This window comes from Pinus tabuliformis, chromosome 5_1 (genome assembly GCF_031772625.1).
Source record: "Pinus tabuliformis cultivar Carrire ecotype Pingquan chromosome 5_1, CPIR1, whole genome shotgun sequence".
NCBI lineage: Eukaryota > Viridiplantae > Streptophyta > Pinopsida > Pinales > Pinaceae > Pinus > Pinus tabuliformis.
The window spans coordinates 622,883,992-622,903,055 of NC_142305.1; the positions used below are offsets into that span (position 1 = coordinate 622,883,992).

The 19,064-nt window shown below is 43.4% G+C and overlaps 1 protein-coding gene across 2 annotated transcripts in view; it reads right to left on the reverse strand.

The window, feature by feature from the left end:
* The window catches only part of LOC149166477 (uncharacterized), a 277,345-nt gene that overhangs the window by 212,559 nt on the left and 45,722 nt on the right, over positions 1-19,064 (reverse strand). For both annotated transcript variants that reach the window (XM_089432627.1, XM_089432628.1), the window contains exon 3: positions 5,302-5,435. In XM_089432627.1, the coding sequence (XP_089288753.1) occupies positions 5,302-5,435 (134 nt within the window). The remainder of the gene's footprint in view (positions 1-5,301; positions 5,436-19,064) is intronic.

Below are 19,064 nucleotides of genomic sequence, written 5' to 3' on the forward strand. Positions count from 1 at the left end.
GATGCTAAAAAGATGCAAGTATGAGAGCATATCACATACCCCAAAGAATTTCAAACCGTAACGCGATAACAAGCTAATTGAAACTTGTGCCACAATAGAATCTACTGAGGAGAAGAACCTTCAAGACATTGTACCACTGTTAGCTGCAAGAATATTCCCTTCAAACACAACTTCAATAAGGCCCAAAGCCCCTGTTGAAATTTGATGAGTAAAAAAAGTTTCCTGCAATCTTAACCCGGTTTTAATTTCACCTTACCACTCCCATTCAGTTAAATGCCCTTTCCCATAAACATACATTCAACATATAGAATTCTGGAAATGAAATTTTCAGATTAAAACACATGGGACTGTCAATGCATGCTAAAAATAAATATGGACATAACCAGACCAACAACACACATAAAAATACATAGATTTTTGGTCAACTTAGACCCAAGCAAAACCCCTTCAATCTTCTTCGGGGAAAACCTGTTAGAGAGCTCTTCAAATTTATTTATCTTTCAAGTTCAGTAAAAATACATTTGCCCACTTTGCCTCGATTTCCATGCCCACTTAAAGCTGAAAATATGTACTGTACGGACTGTGTGAATTTTTTTTCAAAAAAAATTCAAAAACTTCTCTCAAACCGCGTGCAGCTCACAGCATTCAATGTTGTTCATACTGTACCTTTTGTTGTCTTCTATGCCTTAATTTCCATGCCAAGCTTTGCCCATAAATCACTCCTTCAACTTGCTGCAACAAATTTCTCCTTCAAAACTTTTCTCCAGCTCTCAGCCTCCTTTCTCCAATCTACTCATGAAGAATGAATGCAGACTCTCTTTTCTTTTTCCCATTTTGTTTCCCTAAATGACTTTTGGGCAACCCTCAGATCTAATGGCTCAGATTCATTTAGATCAAGGGATGAGAATAAATGTGCATTTAATTCTCACTTTCTTTTTTTTAACTCACCCATTAAATAAAGTACCCATATTGTACTCTATGTCTAAAGTCACTTTTCACTTTATTGACTTTACTACTTATAAAGTCACTTCACTTTATAAAGTCACACTTAGGAAAAGAATTATTTTGGACACTTTTCCCTAGGTAGACTAACCCATGGGAAACCACTTCTCCAAGGTACATTAAAAATCAACAGCCCCCTCATCCTTTAGCAGAATACATGCATCCCATAAGACCATGGGAATCCCTCTCTCACCCTCATACTTGGACCACAAGAAAGCCCCGAGAATCTGCTCTAGTTTCCTATACTAGGCCTTACAAGGTAGCCAACATGAAACATAGTAGATGTTTAAAGCATGTCATATCCATGAAACAACATTCATCCTCCCCAAAAAAGGAAGGTCCTTGAACTAGCAACTTGACAGCTTTGTCTAAAGTTTCAACAACCACCAATCCCACATCACCACCAATGAAAGCCACATGCCAACCAAGATCCCAAGACAGCACACAATCCTCAATAGTGACAAACCAAAAATTGATCTCTTGCTCACTGATAATTGCTCCTAAAGCACTACAAAAGAGGTCCAAATAATCCCTTGTTCCCTCAACTGAATCATAATATATCCAATTTGAAACATGAGTCATCAACAAAGTGATTGTTAACCATCTCTAATCCATCCATGAGCAAGAATCCTCAGATGTGTCCTCGCAACCTACTCGCCTACAATGAATAACCCAAAGCATTAGCAACTAGACATAAACAAGCAACCCTACCTAATAGATCAATGAAGTGGAATGCACATTGTGACAAAATAAACATCATAACATTGGAAGATAGGGTGTTCACCATCTCTAAGCATCTAGAACCTAAATCCAAGCACTGTAACACACCCATGATGAAAGACCAATCAACTCTATCATAGGCTTTATCAAGGTCAATTTGAGGAACAAAGAGTTTTAACTTTTGGCCCATCTCCCTGGCTTCCCATGCAAAATTCATGGTATCAAGAATAAATCTACCTTGCACAAATCCTATATGTTCCTGCCAAACAATTCTTGAAGCCACTATGTGAATTTGAAGTGCAATTGCCTGGGAGAAAATTCTATAAGAAACACTCAACAACATAATGGACCTCCACCCCTCAATACTATCTCTTGCCACATTTTTCAAAATCAGTGTGATGACTTCTTTGCTAAGGGAAGTTGTCAAAATGAGCAAAGAAGGAGCTTCATTAGCCACATACAACAAAGATCCTCATCTAAAATATCCCACGTTCCCTTGAAGAATTCACAAGGCAGCCCATCCAAAGAAGAATTTTGGCAAGGACAAGTTGGAGGGGAGCCTCAGTAATGTTCCCTATTGATTGATTGGCTAAGGGGGACGAAGTAGCCTATCCAACCCTGTAGGCTATAGTCATTGATAAAGGGGGAAACCCATTATCTAATGTTTTGGGGCAACATTGGGTAAATTTTGGCATAGCTGGGGCAAAAAGCCCAAATTGAGGGTTACACTTGCAACCCCCATATTAGATTAAGGAAGAGAAATCCCCCATGAAGAATCTATAAGTAAAGGAGAGATGGAATCACTTTCTCATCATCGAATTGGATTGAATTGTCTCTGTTTTTTCTTGAGCCTGAGGCTTTGAGGGTCTTAAGACCCTTTCTTCCTGATTAGTTTCGGTGGAGGTGATCCCACCCTAGTTAATCCCCCTATCTAGCTTCGGTGGAGGTAATCCCACCCTAGCTAGTCCATTTCTATTTCTCAAATCCTCTATCTATCATCTGGTTTTGCAAGCAAGGAAATCTCTGTAGGTTGATTAGCTTAAGGAGACAATTTTGTGACATCATCATACAACTTGAGGCATTCTGTGCAGGGCAGAGAGGCATTTCCCAGCTTCCATTCCCAGCAGCAAGGCGGTTTGAGGGTCTTAAGACCCTTTCTTCCTGATTAGTTTCGGTGGAGGTGATCCCACCCTAGCTAATCCCCCTATCTAGCTTCGGTGGAGGTGATCCCACCCTAGCTAATCCCCCTATCTAGCTTCGGTGGAGGTAATCCCACCCTAGCTAGTCCATTTCTATTTCTCAAATCCTCTATCTATCATCTGGTTTTGCAAGCAAGGAAAGCTCTGTAGGTTGATTAGCTTAAGGAGACAATTTTGTGACATCATCATACAACTTGAGGCATTCTGTGCAGGGCAGAGAGGCATTTCCCAGCTTCCATTCCCAGCAGCAAGGCGGTTTGTAGGTCTGCAAGACTGTTTCAAGCCTCTGCTGAAGGCAGTGAGGCATTTTCAGGGTTCTGTACTGAGGAAGTTGTAGTTTTCAAGGAGGCTGCAGGGCCACAGTCTGAGACAGCTATCCGCAGCACAGTAAACAACAGCTTAAGCAGGGGTATCCAGGACCGGCCTGTAACAATTAAGGCCTCAGCTGGGTTCAGCCTCCCTTCCAGAGAACAATAGGACAGTCAAACCGCCGTAAAATAGCCAGGCCGCCAGCTAGGATACCTTCAGTGCAGCCAGCCCCTTAGCAGGCAGAAATCAAGTTGAAAGTAGATAATCAGTTTGCATGTTGGTCAAGAAATTTAGAAGATTATTGTTGTTAATTTCAATAGTAAATACAGAAGTGGACATTTCATTGGTAGACAGCGACTGTGCTTACTCAGAAATACTGATATTGCAGCCCTAGCGGCAGACTTTTTATATTGAAAATTTGAAATACTGTCAAATTTACTTTTGTTTGCATCACTGTATATTCTATGTTATCTGTGCCTAAATTGGAAAGAATATTGTGAAAAATTTGGTAGTTTTTATCCTATGAATTAAAACCCTAAGGACAAAATCACCTAGGGACATTACAGCCTCTCTCAAGGATGAATTATTTGCTTCCCTTCATTCTATAAGTTAGATAGTTAATGATGCATTTATCTCCTCATGCTAGGGCTAGTAGTGGCCTGCTCGTTTTATATTAACATGTTTTGTAAATAGTGTGCCATATCATATTAAGAGAAAAATTGAAAGCATTTTATAACTGGAAAATACATAGTCACTCAACCTCACAACTAAGCTAATACATGCTATCATTTTGCAACACAATTCTTGTTGGTAAACTAACATCTTCCCTTGTAAGCAATTACTTCCTACATGCTATAAATGAGACAAATGGTGCAAATTCTTATATTGTGACCTAAGTTCGCAAAAACTCACCCACCCCATCCCCCCACCTCCTGCCCACATTTTAGTACCCAAAAATGCTTCGAGCATTGAAATGCATCCCAAACAGCATGAAAACAGCCCGAAATGTTTCAGGTTGTTTCCAAGCCATTTTGGGTCTCAAACTGTGTTTCAAGCCCAAAATAGTGCATTTGTAGCAAAAATAGAAAATGGTTGATTGTCGTAAAAAATTTAGACCCTAGTTCATTCCCAAAAATGTTATTTAATTCATGTCATGGTGTTAAAAAAACAATGAAGATTCTAGAAACCTTGGGTCTCCTTATTTTCCTATAAAAACAGCTACGTTCTCTTACATTCTCCACTCTTTCTTCAACAGATATAGCTTTCCTACAGCAACAGCAAGGGCTTTTTGTGATTTTTAGAGCATTTGGAACAATTCCTAGAGTAGTTCTAGCAAGAAGACTGTTGTGACCGTCATTATCTTTAGTAGGCAACTTTCTTTCTTGATCTTGAAACATCCATGGCCTCTGTTTTGTGTATTGTTGAAAACTCTTCCATTACGTTATCTACCACTGAATGCAAGTCTTGTTCAATTTTTCTTGGGTTAGATGATAACGATATTGATGAATTTTAGAGCTAAGTATGGCTCATATGACACATATAGCCCACAATATATAAGCATGATTTTGGATCTTGCATAATGTAATCATATACCACAGTTGATATATACATAAATTTTCTATTAAATTGTTGTTTATGTCTATCATTCTAAGTTTACTGATCATTTCATTTTATTTTCCTGATGACATGCTACACAAATAAAACTGTTTTTTGAATTATTTATAGTTTTCTGTATTTTTTAAATTCCATTTCCACCTATCCTAAAATTTTGGGGTATCTTGTTCACATGCTGTCCCTGTTTTAGAAACCCATACCTGTTTTTAAGGTTCAAGCAACTTATGCCGTAACACTAGCCGATGCAATGAAACAATAACTTCAGGAGACACTAATTCTGGTTATTTGTGAATATATACCAAACCAGAAAGGAAAGGCGATAAGATGAAATGACAGCAAAGGACATCAAAAGCATATTGTGATATGTTTCTTTTTCTTTTATCATAGCTCCATAGTCTAGACTCTATATTTTAGCATGTGCTAAAACTTAAAACAAAAGAGGGACACAATAACATACTTCTCCTTCCGCTCCACTGCATCCTTTAATTCTTCCACTGTTTCAAAATCTTCAGCAGCTACAGTTTCACATTTCTCTTCAATCTTTTGTTGAAATTGTGAAGTTATTTCAGATATACACCCATTTTCTGCTTTCTGTAAAAATAACATGAAAACAAAACAACAGTACAGGCATTTTAGTGCTAATACAATTCAGCTTGCATATGCAAAATCATATGTATACCTCCCAAAGACATTGTCAGTCGACAAAGTTTGATGAAACTTTGTTAGCACGTTATTGGTTTATCTATCATTTGCTCAACTTCAATTTGGCATTAAATTTTGTTGTCTTTGCAAATGCAGTTAATCATATGTGATGTGAAAAAAAAAATTCAACGCAGAGGAAAATGGGTGGAACTGGCTAACAAAAGTAGTTATCATATCAACTGCATAGACAACAAATAACATGCAGACATAACTATGAATGCACAGAAAAGTTGAGGCATTAAGACAGTAACACCAGATAATCTATGGAACGAAAAATGAAAAAACAATCAACATTTATGGTTACCATTTTGTGCATTGTTCTCATTTACTGAGATGTCATTCATGAAAATAACCAAAGCTGCTTAGAAGTTATCTCTTGTGTTGGGATGGGGTCCCCTGGGTTAGTTTTGGGTTAAAAGCCAAAGTTTTGATGTAAAGTCTGATAAAAAGATGTAAAGTCTCCGTGAATTGTGGATGCGGAGCACATAGTAAGTTAGGAGTCAAAAAGGGTTTTTACCCTCGTTTATGTAAAGTTGAGTCGGTTTTTGAGATCTACCCATGATCCGCAGACCATGGGATTGTATAAATAGGTGTGTCTTAGAGAGTCTATGACAAATATATGTCTTTCTCTATGGGTACGAACGGATGGAGTCTTAGAGAGATAGCGCAGAAAAGTAAGTCTTAGAGAAGAAAGAGGCTCTGCAGTTGAGTGCGCAAAGGCCTGGAGTGATGTCCGCAGCTGAATGCGCAAACCCCTATAGTTGAGTGCGCAGGGAAGTTTTGAGTCTGTAACCTTACATTGAAGATCAATAATGAAGATTGTTGGAGAAATTCATGTGTTTACTTGTTTACTTTTGTTGTTTATGTTTGTGACTTATGTTGTGATGAAAGAATGTCTTTATGAAATAATAATGTATTGATGCGCGAATCTACTGGATAAGTCTTGTTAATTGAACGCAATACATGTTAAGTACTTACGCTAAGGTTATAATACCTTCTATTATGTTTATTAAGCACTTAAACAAATCTGTATGGATTCCGATCTGAGGCTAGTCTATGATGCGCGTAAGTAGATAACCTACCTGTTAAGGGTTCGCAGAAGACGATCATAGACCGTCGCAGAGGTCTAGGGGCCATTTGAAGGAAATTACAAGGCCAAGCCCTGAGGGCTTAGAGATCTACGCAAAGGCAGATCTAGGACATAAAAGGACATCACACTGATCTCTGGATGCAGAAACCTGGTTCCAACATCCCCCCATACTACTTCAGGTGAGACTTCAGTCCGCGCTAAGCGGGTTTATACCGAAAAGGCGAGTAGTGTAGGGTTTTGTTTGGCACAACTAACTTTGAACTTGGGTCAAGACCCACTAAGCCAACAAATGGTTCCATTGCTTGGACCAGGATCTGCTTAAGGAGATATGTGATGCCGCATCACTGGAATCCGACCAAAAAGGAAATTGAGAAGTGGTTGGATAGAAAGATCTACGAATTCATGGCGCAGGAAAACAGGAATCCACGCCTGTCAAAAGAACAGTGGTTGGACAGATATTTGTACACAGAAATACACGAAATTTTCTTTTTCACCTTCCCGATCGAGCTATACAAGTGGATAGCTAAATTAGCAGACGGCCAAGGAAGGTGGAGACTTGACGGTCCAACAGTGTCGACTCCGGAACTAGTGCGGAGGTTGGAAGCTTCTGAAGATAAGATCGCTTGCGTTGTTGATCACTAGCTTGATCGAGTCATAGGAGGAGTTGCCACAGAGTTCGCGGTTGATACCTCAGTTAACTACAGCGAAGCAGAGCGACGATTCTTCAAAGGGCCGCGAGGTAAGTATCTAAGATCTTTGAATACCTGGATTAAGATGTTGTTGTGTGAAAAACGGGTTATGTCATTGCCTTGATGTTCAGAGCTACGCGAAGTGGAAAGCTTTTTAGAGATCGAGGGAAAACAGGTCTTGAATAGAGCCCGCTAATTGGGCCTCCTTTGAGCGACAAAGAGGGAACGAAACAGGCTTCGCCACGAAGTGTTGTACAATTGATAAGGCATGGTTTTCCGCAAACTCATCACCCATCCACTGCACCTCAACCTTCACCTCCACAGCATACAACTTCGCCCACACTGCCACCACCACCCCCGTCATTCAACATGTCGAATACAGTGAAGTTGCCAGTTTTCAAGGGTATAGGGAGTGAGGATGCAGATCAATTTTGGTTTGTTGCGAATGCTGTGTAGACAGCACAACAAATTACAGATGATAATATGAAGAAGACGCAATTGGTTACGCTCTGCACGATCGCGCGCTGACATGGTACGTCAAGTGCTGCACTGATAATCCATTAGCATCGTTCGCCAACACTAAGGCCGCTTTGAATAAGGAATTCAGTAAGCCTAAGTCTGACTCGCAATTAGTAGTTGGATTCAAGGAAATCACGATGAGGGCTGGTGAAACGCCCTGGGAGTTAGATCAAAGATTGAAGTGTGTGATTCGCGAAGCTAATATGCAACTCACAGATAGTCAGCATCGCGAGTGGTTTATAGCCTTGCTCCTGCCCCACCTGAGGATTGCTTTATCGCAGTAGAAGATAGGGACTCAAACGGAAGCCCTGGAAATCATGATGAGATTGTATGAAACGCCTATTCAGGACGCGTCTTTGGGAGTTCAACAAATTCACTCGCAGTTGCAGAACCTCTGCCTGGAATTGCAGAGCTTGAAAAAAGAAAAGGAGGCTAGGCCGAAGGTGCACAAGGACGTCAGGTGCCTCAAGTGTAAGAGCCAGGGGCATGATAAAGACCACTGCCCTGTCTTCACGAATTATATCACAGGGGGGCACCAATGCCCCTGAGGCAGGAAGCTCCAGCAGGACCAAGTACGAGACCTGCGCTATGGTGCGCTATTTGTCAAGTGGCTAGAAAACACGTAACAGATAATTGTCATTTGCTGCAAAAGTTTGTGCAGATAGTGGACACCACAACAACTGTTCTGCGATTGTTGCAAATCGGTGGGCCATGATGAGCGCCACTGCCGTAGCTACGAATTGATGATGGAAAGGATGCCTGCATATCGAATGCAACAAAAACTCGGCCTCCGCATAAAGGCGCTAGGGCAACGTGCGGAGGATATTAGGGGCCGAGGAGGAGGACTTGGTAGAGGTCGTGGACAGGTTATTTGTTATAATTACAAGACGCCATGGCACTACGCGAGGGAGTGTCAGAATCAAACGCGCCCACCATGTCAATACTGCACTCAGTTTAACCATATGATAGGAGAATGCTCTGTGCTAATAGCCAAGATGCAGGAGAAGAAGGCGCAGCCTCAGCACCCTACACAGAACTTACAGATGATGAGGGCTGAGCCCCGCGAGGAGGATCCCAATGTGAATATCGTACTGAGAAGCGGAATCATGACTGGTGACGATAAAGGAAAACAACCTGAAGAGAATGGGTGGGTCTGCAAGTCTCCAAAGAAGGAAGTTGCCTTTGATCTAGAATGCGCGAAGGAAACATTTATGGAGGCAAAAAAAAGATTCACTGAGGCATCTACCTCAGGAAGTCAGGACAAACTACCGAAAACCCGCACCCACAGAGATTGATCCCTTTGTACTCACCACATTCCTGGAAACCTGCATGAAACTTTTGCGTGATAGTAACGCTGTGAAGGGCTTACGAGAGTTGATAAACAAGTGTGCTGGTAAAGAAAATGCTCTTGATGGACACCGCATAGTCAGAAAGATTAGCAAACATAAGACAAGAACAGAGTGCGAGATGAGGCTCATCGCGTAGATAGGAGACTAAAATGGACCAGGTTATTTTAGATTTGGGGTCTAATGTGAACGTTTTGCCTAAATAGACATGGGAGAGAATGGGGAGACCTGCGTTGCAATGGTCTCCGATTCAACTGAGGATGGCGAACCAGCAGAAGATTATCCCTATGGGACGACTTCATGGAGTCACCGTAGATATAAAAGGTGCAAACGCGCTGGCTGATTTTGAAGTAATAGAGATAGTTGATGATAGTAATCCATATCCGCGCTCCTTGGAATTGATTAGGCCATTGATATGAACGGGGTCATCAACTTGAAGAAGCAGACAATGTCGTTTGAAAGGAAATCGCTCCGCGTTGTAGTACCATTGGACCCTGCAGAAGGGTCGCGCTATACTGAACCAGTCCATGACTATGAAGAAAGTGATGATGATTTGGATCAAATCTACAAAATTACAGCACGAGACCAAGACTAGATTAATCCGACAGCGGATGGACGGATTGCATGGGACCGCGAAAGCTCTTGTACCTTGGATTCAAATAAAGAATTGGAGCATTGGCAGAATCAGTTGCATGAAGTATCTATGTTGTGTTCTAACATGATGACTAAATCACTACGCTGTGTCATCGGAGGTAAGAAATTTACCCTATTATGATGGTTTAACTAACGTAGATAAGTTTTTGGATGCCTTTTAAAGAGAAATACCTGAGGATCATCGCTTTCAAGAACTGGATTTGGCGCTGCGCGCTACGCCCGCACGATGGTGGGGTATGCACAAGGACAGCTTTGATGAATGGCGCGATTACAGGAGGATGATGAGGTTGCGATTTGGTCGTTCGAAAGTATGATTAACTGAGAAATATGATGGGAGAAATGATCTACGCGATCATTTGGCAAGATGGACTAAATTCTATGGAACAGAGTCGCAGCCAGAGTGGGTGCACTTATTCTGTCATACTCTGGATATCATCCCCATGAATTGGTACCTGGAAACAGAGCTCTGCCATGGCACTGCGGAGTGGGATATATTAAGGGAAGGATTTTTTATGACCTTCAGTTTTGAGGATGGGTTCGAAAGCATTGATGAAGCTCTACAGGAGGTTAAGGCAGCGATCTTCAGAATTCCACAGGATCCTTTGGAGTTGGTTCAACCAAATTGGAGCACCCAACTGCGCCATGCGCTGGAATGCTATAATGTGACTGTTGAGGGGGAGGATGAAGATCCAAGAAATATTAATATCCCAGAGGCAGAAGGCCACCGCGAGGTCGAAGGTCCACAAATAGAAAATCCAGACATCATCGTGCCACTGAAAACCAAGCAAGTGAACATTGGTACTGAAGTAGAACCAAAATTTGCAAAGATCGGAGATTACTGGGATGATGCCACAGTGGATAAAGTTGTTGAGTTACTCCGTGAGTACCAGTATTTTTTTCCTACAAAATTTTCTAACTTAAAAGGCATCATAGTCGACTTGGGTGTGATGAAAATTACTTTGAAGTCAGACGCAAAGCCTATTAAATAGAGACTGTATCGCCTTAATCCCAAATATAAGGAAAGGTTCTCTTAGAGTTGGATAAGATGCTAGAAGCAGGCATCATCAAACCAGTTGAAGAATCTGATTGGGTGAGCGTGATGGTGGTTCAGGAAAAGAAACAGAAGAGAAAAATAAAAATTTGTGTAGATCTAAGAAAGCTTAACGATGCCTGCGTCCATGATCCTTTTCCAACACCATTTACAGATGTGGTACTGGATAATATTCTAGGGCAGAGGCCTACTCATTCACTGATGGGTTCTCTGGATACCATCATATTAAGATCGTGCCAGAAGACAGGAGTAAAACAACCTTCACGACAAAATGGGGTTGTTTCCAGTATACTGTGATGTCATTTGGACTCAAGGATGCGCCGGCAATATTCTCGCACGTAATCATCGCGGCATTCAAGGAATTCATTCACAAGTTCTTGGAGGTGTATTTTGATGACTGGATAGTGTTTGGGTTAGTAAAGCACCATGTAGCCAGTCTACGCTTGATGTTGGATACGTGCCGAAGATATCAAATCGCGCTGAACCTAAAGAAATGCTTATTTTGTGTCCCCTTTGGGATTTTGCTAAGTCATGTGGTGTGCAAGCAAGGACTACTGGTGGACCCTACCAAGATCATGGTAATAGTCAATTTAGAGGCCCCAACTAGTGTCAAACAGCTATGCGCAACACTGGGCCATATTGGATATTATCGAAAGTTCATCAAGGCTTATGCTCATATTACCGTGCATATGGAGAAGTTGTTGAAGAAGGACGCTACATTCTGTTGGGATGAAGAATGTCAGCACTCCCTGGATGTCTTGAAGGAAAAGATGGTCACCGCGTCGATCTTGGTCTTCCTGGATTGGAAGAAGGAATGCCATGTTCACGTTGATGCCTCGTGTATTGCATTGGGAGCAGTGCTGACACAGGTTGGCGAAGGAGAGATGGATCACCCTATAGCCTTTGCGAGCAGGAAATCATCAAAGGCTGAGAAGAATTACTCAATAACAGAGCGCGAAGGATTGGCTATGGTGTGCGCACTTCAAAAAATCAGGCACTATCTGTTGGGCGGATATTTCAAGATGTACACAGACTATTCTGCCATGAAGTACCTAGTCAATAAGCCTGTGTTGGAGGGGAAGATATGCAGATGGCTACTGCTATTTCAAGAATATGACTTTGAGGTAATTGTGAAGCCAAGAAGGTTGAACGCAGGACCTGACCACTTATCACGGATTGAAACAAGGGAGGAGCCTACTAATTTGGAGGAAGGGATGCCCGACGCACAACTCTTCGCGGTGCGCGTAGCGGATAATCATTTTGTGGATATTATCCACTTTTTGACTACCGAAACGACTCCTGGACGATATACTAGTCAGCAAAAGAAGGAACTAGTGGTGCGTGCAGAAAATTTTTCGGTGATCGTTGGACATTTGTATAAGATGGGTGCTAATGAGATATTGTGACTATATGTCCCCGATTTCGAACGAAGTAGCATCCTAGTTGAAGCTCATGGAGGGGCTGTAGGAGGACATTATGCAGGAAAGGAAATGGCGCAGAATATTTTGTGCGCAGGGTTGTGGTGGCCTACGCTGCATAAAGATTCTAAAGCATATTGTAGGGCATGCAATGCATGTCAGAGAATGGGCAGACCATCGCGGAGGGATGAGCTGCCACTGAACCCTCAGGTGTCATTGCAATCATTTGAGAAATGGGCAATTGACTTTGTAAGATCGATTCAGCCCCCAGGCAAGAAGATAGGTGCGCGCTATATCATCACCACGACAAAGTATCTGACCAGATAGGCGGAGGCACAGCCTATGAAGGATTGTACAAGCGCCACAGCCGCAAAGTTCTTATTTGAGTACGTGTTAACCAGATTCGGCTACCCAAAGTATTGATGAGTGATCGTGGTACGCACTTCCTCAATGAAACAATCAATGCGCTGACCGAAGAGTTCCAGGTTTATCATCAGAAGAGCACACCGTATCATCCGCAGGCTAATGGGACAGTTGAGGCCTTTAATAAGATCTTGGAGAATGCACTGACAAATATTTGCAACGCATAGCAAAATGATTGGGACGTGCGCGTACCGGCAGTACTGTGGGCGTACAAGACTACTTGCAAAAAGCTAACAGGTCAGACACCTTTTCGATTGGTCTATGGCGTAGAAGTTGTGATGCCTATGGAATATATCGTGCCTAGTCTACGCATAGCAGCTTTCACAGGGATGGTGGACTGCGGAGCCTTGGAAGAGCGGCTCGCGCAGCTGATGGAGCTCGAAGAAGACAAATTCTTAGCTGGATTCCATCAGCAAGTGCAGAAGGAGCGTGAAAAAGCATGGCACGATCGACACATCAAGCTGCGCACGTTCAAGGTAAATGATTTGGTTTTATTATATGATAGTAAGTTTGCTAAGTTTCCAGGAAAGTTTCAGATGCACTAGCTGGGGCCATATGTCATCAAAGAAATTACAGATGGAGGCACAGTTCAGCTCGCGAAGTTTAATGGAGAACCTTTTCCGGGAAGGGTGAATGGAAGCCAATTGAAGCCATATACAAGAGATCCGGCTCAATTACTATATGACGACCAAACAGTCTTAGTGCTCCAGGCAGCTATGAAGGAGCACGGGACTATAACTACACTGCCCGGTTTGAGGAACTACGCGACAGGGGGGCTACACGCAAAATGGAGACGTCACAGTATTAGAAGCTGCGCAAAGGGAGTTGCGCTATGAAAGGAGATACTGTGCAGCATAGCCAGAAAGTGACCGTTAGAGTCACTATTCATGATTTGGCAGCCAGGGGACAGTTAATAGGAGCTGGCGGTCGGCATTTAAGGCCAAAATATTTGAAGATCTGTCGCCAAAACAACACAATCGACACATTTTGGGAGGAACGGTCGGATTTGAATTCAAAATTCCCTATAAGTTACGCTTGTCGGTCCAGCAAAGAACACTTTGCACCCTTAGAGTTTTGGAGTTGTGTTGTTTGTCGCTTATGAATCGTGCATTCTTCGAGGATTTGGTTGCAAGCCCCGCATTCGATAATTTGCCAGAGCTAACCCGGAAATTCATCTGCAATACCATGTTAGGACCAAGCCCTGCTGAGACTGCAAGCACTAGAGGAACTGTCGCCTCCAAAGGCACTGTTCTAGAGGTAGTGAGCATGGAAGCTCCGACTCCTGTGCCTACAGCACCGAGCTCGCCTAGGCCGAAGCCTACACCGATGAGAGAAGCCCAGAAGACGAAGAAAGACAAGCAGAAGAGGTCGGTGCCAGTCCGCAAGTCGCCTAGGAAACATTCTGCCGCTCCAACGCAGAAGGAAAAGCAGCCCGAGAATGTGGTGGATTTGGACGCTGAGCATGGCACTGAGGATATAGATGCTGAGGGAGCAGAGCCCATCACCAAGTTGCCTGAATATATCCCTCCGCGTAAAGGGAAGGCGAAGGTCCCCAAGGACCCAAACTCAGACAAGTTCCTCATTCACACACCCCTATTGCCGGAGAAGATAACTTTTGAAGGTTCGCGCCTTGCGCGGGTTCCCCTGTTAAAAATGGAGGATTGGGACCTGGCTGACCATGAGCAGTTCCCTCACCTCGCAACAGAAAATTATATGAGGCGCATGTATTACCCAGACTCAGGTGTCACTGAGTTGGAGACAGTTGAATGGATCCGCGGAGTGGAGAACTCCGAGTTGTTGAACCTGTTGTGGGTGCCCCACTACCACTGCACTAATATTAACACCACCTGTGTGCGGCAGCTACTTACTCTAGTGCACGATGGGTGCTTATGGCTTAGCGTGCCTATACCTATCACAGATATGCTCATCCATAGGATCACGCACTTTCCGCATGAAGGTTTGAATCTGGCCAAGGAGTTTGGCAGAAAGGCAGCCAAAAGAGACTTCGCAGAGAAGATGAAAAAGAAGTTTGAGCTTGTCAAAAAGCCATGCGGCTATTCCATCACATCCATCAACGATCCCACGATGAAGATTGCCACCCAGATACTGGCCGGAAATGTTATGAGGAAGTGTCGCACGGACGAGGTTCCAGCGCCTGTGGTATCGTTAGCTAAACAATGCGCAGAGGGCGTGCAGTTTAACTAGTTACGGTACTTATGCAGTGAATTTCTTGCAAATTGTCGCGAGGTCCAAGATGAGAGAAAGCCCTTCCACTACGCGTGGTTGTTGCTCTCCATCGTGTTGGTCGCATGGGAGCTACCGAAGGATAGCCAGTTTCCTCCATTGAAGGAAGGATTGTCGAAGGCCACGCAGTTCGCCTCCCTTTGGGCCACAAAGGACCCTACGTGGGTCACAGAAACGAAGATTTTTTGGGTGTTGATGGAAGCGAGCTTCCACATGGCCATCAACCAGCGCCCAAGGTTGTCCCCAACCTTGTATGAGCAGTTGTCTGTGTATGTTGCATTCAAGGCATATTTCCACCACGTCTACATTCAGGCGCGGAAGGACCCGCAGCAGAAGTGGTTCGATTTGTCGTATTTGGTCACCGATGATGCCATACAGGAAGTGATCAAGCGTTGGCCAGCAGATTGGCACACCCCGTCTGACTTAGATGCAGGTACCAGCAAAGGCGTGGGATCTCAGCTGAGAAGAAAAGTAAGGATGCAGCAAAACAGGCAGAAAAAAAAGTTGGTCGCATAGCGGAATAAGGAAGCCGAAGAGAAGGCTCGAATGGAAAAGGAGCGCGCTGCAAAGGAACAAGCTGAACAAGAACAACGCGACTCCGAGCAAAGCGGCAAATCCCCTTCGCCCGAAACCGAGGAGGAAGAGCAGTCTATGTAGGGCGATGGCGGCAATGAGGGGCAGAGCACCCCATTTCGGCTAAGGAAGCATAGAGAACAGCGGCAGCAAAAGGGTTCCCGCAAGAAGACGAAGTCGGCTAAAACGCAGGAGGATCCCCTCACCCTGACAGAGGGCGATCTCAACAAGATCGATGACAAGGTACGCGACACTACAACCGAACTATTGCAGCAATTCGAGCAACAGTACATGCAGTCGCTGCTGGGAAATTTCCAGAAGGATCTGCGTGAACTACAGATCCAAACTAGCCAAATACAAGTGGGTGCAGGTCAAGTGAGCGCCGCACAGACGAGCCTGGCACCGGGGACAAGTCAGGCTGCAGAACTAGTAAGGACAGTGGACCTTAGAACAGTTGCTCTGCCAAAAGGGTCCCTAAGGGCAGAATCGATCGATGACAAGATCATCATTAGTACCCTTAAGAACATCGGCCTAAATATTGCAGCGCTCCCCAACGAATTTCTTCATGCGCTGCAGGCAAGAGTAACAGCGGAATTGAGAGCTCGGGAGCAGCACGCTCTCAGTTTAATCAGCGAATACCGGGTGAACAACGAAAAAAAGTTTGTCGAGAAGACAGGCCCTGAAAGAAAGGGATACTATCCAGGCACGGAGCTCCCAGCTGGTGGTTGCGGTTGTAGAGGCGTGCAGAACAGTGTCGGAGTTGCACATACCTGAGGACGTACAACCAGAGGCCAAGATCCAAAAACTAGTTGCAGGCGTCCGCGAGGCAAAGGCAAAAGTAACGAGAGTTCAATTTGAACTCAACATGAAAATCACGGAGCTGCAGCTCAAATCCCAGCCTTCAACTCTGCCTGAAGTCAAGGAATAGCGCGGAGCCGCCATCAAGGAAGGGATGGCCACTGTGGAACCCGCAGACGTTGACTACACAACCTTGTTTGAACAAGCAATGGAGTTGGTGACGACCCTGCAGGAAGACCCCAACCTGCAGATATTGAATATAAAGATCTGCGAGCTCCAAAAGCAGTATGACGAGGTTAGGGTGACGACGCGCTCAATTGCTACAACGCAGCACCTCGCCAAGTTGCAGGAGGGGAAGCAACTCCTCGCACAGGTGGAAGCAACTCAGAAAAAAGAGGCAGTGCTTAAGGCTAGGTTGGGTCCTTGGTTGGAAGAAGCCTACCAAGTCTCAACCAACATTCAGGAGAAGTTGACGAACTTGCAACTCACACAACAGAAGATCAAGCTAGTCGGCGAAGGACCAGCTATGGAGCAGCTTGTCGAACAAGTGAAGCAGGCAGCTACACAGAGCATTGTTGAGGTAGTAGTTGTGCAGGTGGAGCTGGGGGATCTTCGCAGCAAGATCACCGCGCCAGCCGAGTGACTCGAGGGCGAGTCACAACCTTTGTGTTGGGGACCTATTGGGATGGGGTCCCCTGGGTCAGTTTTGGGTTAAAAACCCAAGTTTTGATGTAAAGTTTGATAAAAAGATGTAAAGTCTCCGCGAATTGTGGATGTAGAGCGCATAGTTAGTTAGGAGTCAAAAAGGGTTTTTACCCTTGTTTATGTAAAGTTGAGTCGGTTTTTGAGATCTACGCATGGTCCGCAGAACATAGGATTGTATAAATGGGTGTGTCTTAGAGAGTCTAAGGCAGCTCTATGTCTTTGTCTATGGGTATGAACGGACGGAGTCTTAGAGAGATAGCGCATAAAAGTAAGTCTTAAAGAAGGAAGAGTCTCTGCAGCTGAGTGCGCAGAGGCCTAGAGTAGTGTCCATAGCTGAGTGCGCGGACCCCTGCGGCTGAGTGCGTAGGGAAGTTTTGAGTCTGTAACATTACATTAAAGATCAATAAAAAAGATTGTTGGAGAAATTCACGTGTTTACTTGTTTACTTCTATTGTTTATGTTTGTGACTTATGTTGTGATGAAAGAATGTTTTTATGAAATAATAATGTATTGATGCGCGAATCTACTGGATAAGTCTTGTTAATTGGACGCAATACATGTTAAGTATTTACACGAAGGTTATAACACCTTTTGTTATATTTATTAAGCACTTAAGAGCAAATCTATATGGATTCCGATCTGAGGCTAGTCTATGATGCACATAAGTAGATAACCTACCTATTAAGGGTCCGCAAAAGCCGATCATAGACCGTCGCAAAGGTCTAGGGGCCATTTGAAGGAAATTACAGGGCCAAGCCCTAAGGGCTTAAAGATCTGCGCAAAGGCAGATCTAGGACATAAAAGGACATCACACTGATCTCTGGATGCGGAAACTTGGTTCCAGCATCCCCCCATATTGCTTCGAGTGAGACTTCAGTCCGCGCTACGCAGGTTGATGCTAAAAGGGCCAGTAGTGTAGGGTTTTGTTTGGCACAACTAACTCTGAACCTGGGTCAGGACCCACTAAGCCAACATCTTGTAAAGATAAATACCATTGGGTCAACAATAGTCATCCTTTCTGATGAGATTCCTAAGAGAAAGAGGACTGACTGGAATTATGGAAACAACCAGCAGACCCTAATTCTACAATAAAGAGAACGAAAAACAGCACTAGGGCACCAACACTGCAACCCTAGAGAGAGAAATATAATACGAGAGAAGTGCACTAGAGAGAGAAGTACCCCAATAACAAGAGAGTGCAACACTTTATGGTACCCATAAGCTAAATCACTTATATATAGAACGAAAGAATGATCACAAGTTATTTGAAATCACAAATAAAGCTGTGTATATATCAACAACTCAAAAGTAGGTCCTTTTCGCCAAGAGTTATGGGCCCACATTGACTAGGTTGGCCTTAACCAAATCTAGAAATACAATTGACTAGGCTAGTCACAGCCAATCCTAGAAATACATACAATAATGATTACAACATAATGTTAGTTGTTGCCAAAAGTGAAGCTTACACCATTATCAACACCCCTCATTACACTAAACAAGGAAGCATGGAAAAATGATAAAATGCAAATGAAAGTGGGTTTATGGACGCTCATTTAACTTGAGGGTCAGTCCTGACCAAAAATATGCTCGTGGGTTTGTCAATACCCAACAAAATATAGAGTCAATTGTGGCTGAAATACAAATGATGGTAAGTTTACAAATACCCAACTCGATATACAAATAAAAGTAAGTTTATGGATACCCACATCAATATAAATGAAACTAGGTTTATGGATACCCAACACAATATAATATCAACCTTAGTTGGAAATGGGAGTGGATTTATAAATACTCAACTCAATAAAGGTTGACCTTAGCAGAAAGTGAAGATTACAACCTATATTAAACATCCCCAACTTTCTCTAAACAGTAGGCTACAAAGAGAAAACATTACAACACAAGACACATCCCTCCCTAAAGTTGAACAAGAACCACAAAGAAATTACTACAAATAACCCCCCTTTAATGCCATATCTCCCACACTAACATGATTCCAAAAGATGGTGAA